General features: G+C 38.4%; 1 protein-coding gene across 4 annotated transcripts in view; it reads right to left on the bottom strand.

The window, feature by feature from the left end:
* The window catches only part of KYNU (kynureninase), a 175,927-nt gene that overhangs the window by 159,019 nt on the left and 12,363 nt on the right, over nucleotides 1-4,545 (bottom strand). For all 4 annotated transcript variants that reach the window (XM_011935694.1, XM_011935697.1, XM_011935695.1 and 1 more), the window contains one exon: nucleotides 2,221-2,408. In XM_011935694.1, the coding sequence (XP_011791084.1) occupies nucleotides 2,221-2,389 (169 nt within the window). In that variant the 5' untranslated portion in view covers nucleotides 2,390-2,408. The remainder of the gene's footprint in view (nucleotides 1-2,220; nucleotides 2,409-4,545) is intronic.

Below are 4,545 nucleotides of genomic sequence, written 5' to 3'. Positions count from 1 at the left end.
CCCTACTTTCGGTTTTTATGAATTTGACCAATCTAGATACTTGGTAAAATTGGAATTATACAGTATTTTTCTTTTTGCATCTGGATTGTTTCACTTGGCATGATGTTCTCCTAGTTCATTCATGTGAATCACGTAGCACGGTTCTTTTTAAAACTTAATAAGGTTCCATCATATGTATATACATTTTGCTTGTCTTTTCGTGCACTGATGGACATATGGGTTAATTCCACCTTTTGGCTATTACGAATAATGCTATTATGAACACGAGTGTACTAATGTCTTTTGGGGATCTTGCTTTTAATTCTTTTGGCAATATATCCTGAAGTGAGATCGCTGGATCACATGGTAATTCTATTCTTCGGTTTTTGAGGAAACTGCCATACTCTTTCCTACGGGGCTGCACCATTTTACCTTCCCACTAACAGTGCACAAGGGCTCTAATCACCCTGTATCCTAGCCAATATTTATACCCTGCACTTTTTAATAGTAGTCATAGAAAAGGGTGTGAGGTGATCTCTCACTGTGGTTTTGATGTGCATTTTCCTGGTGATTAGTGAGGTACAATGCTATTTTGTTGTTGTTGTTGAGACGGAGTCTCCCTCTGTCGCCCAGGCTGGAGTGCAGTGTCGCGATCTCCGCTCACTGCAAGCTCCGCCTCGCGGGTTCACGCCATTCTCCCGCCTCAGCCTCCTGAGTAGCTGGTACTGCAGACGCCCGCCACCTCGCCCGGCTAATTTTTTGCACTTTTAGTAGAGACGGGGTTTCATTATGTTAGCCAGGATGATCTTGATTGCCTGACCTCGCGATCCGCCCGCCTCGGCCTCCCAAAGTGCTAGGATTACAGGCGTGAGCCACCGCGCCAGACTGTACAATGCTATTTTTAAACTGGGTTCTGACTCAGTACAGGAGTCCTGTAGGCCAGAGAGCACATTAGGGCAGGGCCATCATCAACCAGACCTGACCTGTCTCACGTGGGTCCTCGCTATTTCTAAAGGTTTCCACGTTGTGTGATGCACATGACACCAAGCCCTCTATCTCCCATTTCCCTGAGGATTCCTTTCCTAAGTTTTATTTCCTCACAATTCACTCATTAGCAGTATTTTATCCCTTATGATTCAAATCAAAATGTCCTTTTAATTTTAGATTCTAGAATGACCTAGAAGATTTTTCTTCTGTGGTCTCAGGTCACTTCACTTATAGCCTCATTTTATTTGTTCTCTTCTAGCTGTCATTTCCATCCATGTCTCCCTCAGTTGATACTACACAATTTTAAGTAGGATACAGGTATTTCTCTTCTTTCATTCTTCTAGAGTTCTATAGGTTGCTGGGTACATAGTTGAAGACAAATAGGTGTTTTAACATTTGTTACATGGTATATATTAGTGTTATACAAACCAGACATCCTAAAATTTTATTAGCTGATCTTCATGGATCCTGAGTACTGTATCCAAAATTGTACCTTATTTAATCTGAATAAAAATGGAATCAGACTATTATAAAGGATGTGAAACCCAGTTTGGTAGACTAATTCCATTCAACCTGGGAACTTTTATTATTAATGTAAAATGGAGTAAAGTTAAATATGGTGAATCATTTTTTATTGTTATACCTTTGCTACCTATGTTTTATTTTTGTAAATGACTTCCTCAAACCCAGAGCAGAGTCAGATTACTACATTATTTTAAAATGCAGTATGCATTTGTTGGGCATTCATTATTTCTTTTCTTGGTAACTCTAACACTCACCATCTTTACAACAGGCAAAGACGGCTATTCAAATAACATCCCTCCTGATATATCCAGGTCACAAAATAATATTTTCTCTAAGACAAACATCACATTATTATAAACTAAGTGCCAGAATATAAGAGCTATTCTAACATTGCATTCTAAAATAATTGCTTTGAATACCAAGTGCTTAGAGAACAAGTAAATGTATCTGCCTATAATTTTCAATCAGTCACTCGATTGTTCAGAGAAGTAGTTGACAGTATAAGTACCCTGTATGTATTTTATTCAGAGGAGGGGAGAAAACAGATAATCTGAGGCTAAGGTAGGCTGACAGGTTGATTGAGAGCACCAGGGACCTTCTGCTTTTCAAACATAATTGCGACGGCTCTATTATGTAATAGCACAATGATTTTCAAAGATTATAATAAACACACGCAGCAGCAAAAATAAATAAATAAATAAAATTTAAAAACTTTCCCAGCATTCTTACCTGGAGGCAGATCCTGTATTTTGGGAATATAAAAGCACTCCCTGAAGTGCCGCAGTTTATCTACCTCATCTAGGTGGAGAGCGACCCTTTCATCCATTGGGTGGCATTTGAGTTCAGTCGCAATGCGCTGCACTGTGTCAGCTGGCAGCTCAAGAGGTGAAGGCTCCATTACAAGTTGTTCTCTAAAACTGAAAGAGAATAATAAAACATAATCTAGCCACCATAATTTTCCTGCAGAAAATGAGCCCTTTAGGTAATACACCTTTTGTTTTCACTAAGACTCCCCTTTTCCCAACCTCAGGAATAATATACTTAACCAACCAGCGTTAAACCCCATGAATGAGTTTTTCTCATATATACAAAGAAGGAAATAGGTCTGGTGTGGTGGCTCACGCCTGTAATCCCAGCACTTTGGGAGGCCGAGGTGGGCGGATCACTTGAGGTCAGGAGTTTGAGACCAGTCTGGTCAACATGGTGAAACCTCGTCTCTACTAAAAAAATACAAAAATCAGCTGGGCGTGGTGGCAGGCACCTGTAATCCCAGCTACTCAGGAGGCTGAGGCAGGAGAATTGATTGAACCCAGGAGGCAGAGGTTGCAGTGAACTGGGATTGTACTACCGCACGCCAGCCTGGGTAACAGAGCAAGACTCTATCTCAAAAACCAAACCAAAAATAAAAAAAGAAAAAAAAAAGAAAAGAGAAACAAAATAATAGTAACTTAGAGATAATGAAACGACTAAATTAGATAATAGTGCTCAGGACAGAGTAAGTTCCCAGTAAATGTTAGCTCATTCCATTCTTCTTATCTAGAAACATGTACCACACTTGTGGCTTCCAAATATATATAACATCATCACTTTTTCCTCTAGGTATCTTATGAGGAGATAGTGGTAAGGATGATCTTTGTCAAAGTGTAGAAAAGCAGCATCACACTTAGCTTGTCCTCCTCCAGATCCCAGTTCCACTGTACCACCCCCAGTTGTTCTTGGATCATGGTTTTAAAACTATGGACATATTGAACCTGAACAAAATTCTGTTTTGTGAGTGAAAATCATATTCATGGAAAATGTAACTTTACTTAAAATGTTAGTATTTTGTTCATATGAATACCAAAGAGATTCATCCACCTGTTGCTGTTAATAATTATACATTTTTTCTTTTTCAACACCATATGTATTATCTTAGAACAAACAGAACTGTTTGATGTTTCTTGAAACCACATTGTATTCTGTTTAATCATCATGCGACATTTCTCACTTTCTGGAAAAGGATAAATGACAATGGAGATTTAATCACATATGTTTTAAACTTCACCCAAGCTTGTTTGTTTGTTTATATTTCTCCTAAGTTTGGTTTTTTGAAATTGAACAAAATGATATTGCAGGAAACAAAATTTCTTTGGGCTAGATTTACATATAGTTTTGCTGATTTCATTTAATTTATGCATTTATTTACTCTTTCAACCAATATTTATTTGGTACCTATTATGTGGCTCCCAGAACTGGCAGGACAGCATTGTATGAGAGAGTGCATAAGTGCCAACCCTTATACAGTTTAATTTTAGCAGAAGAATAGAAAAACAATGTAGTTTCAGATTTAAGAGCTATGAGGAAACAGCAGAGTAATGGGACAGAGTCACTGGAGTGTGGAAGAGCTACCTTAAAGGGTCTTGTTTATCTTTCTGAGAAAGTGATAGATGAGCCTTTCTACATCATGTGAAGACCTGGACCTGGAGGAAGCTAGCAACAAGTGCAAAGGTCCTGGGGTGGAAATGGGCTTGGCTTGTTCAACTAAACGCATTAGGGAGGGAAAAAGAGGGAAGGAGGAATGACAAACTGTGATATGCAAAAAGCAAAGGCAGAAGTTAGTCACAAAGAAATTTGGGAGCCAGAAAGAAATTTGAAATTTTATAAGTTGAATGGGAAACCATTGGGGAGTTTTGAGTAGAAAAGTAATGTGATATAATTTTACATTAAATAATAATAACTTTGCTCCATAATGAGTTATTAAAACAATGAGATACCATCTCACACCAGTTGGAATTGCAATCATTAAAAAGTCAGGAAACAACAGGTGCTAGAGAGGATGTGGAGAAACAGGAATGCTTTTACACTGTTGGTGGGAGTGTAAACTAATTCAACCATTGTGGAAGACAGTGTGGCGATTCTTCAAGGATCTAGAACCAGAAATACCATTTGACCCAGCCATCCCATTACTGGGTATATACCCAAAGGATTATAAATCATTCTACTATAAAGACACATTCACATGTATGTTTATTGCAGCACTATTCACAATAGCAAAGACTTGGAACCAACCCAAAT

This window comes from Colobus angolensis, unplaced genomic scaffold (genome assembly GCF_000951035.1).
Source record: "Colobus angolensis palliatus isolate OR3802 unplaced genomic scaffold, Cang.pa_1.0 Scaffold147, whole genome shotgun sequence".
NCBI lineage: Eukaryota > Metazoa > Chordata > Mammalia > Primates > Cercopithecidae > Colobus > Colobus angolensis.
Note: the sequence above shows the minus strand (reverse complement) of the source record. Positions and strands in the feature narration are given on the sequence as shown.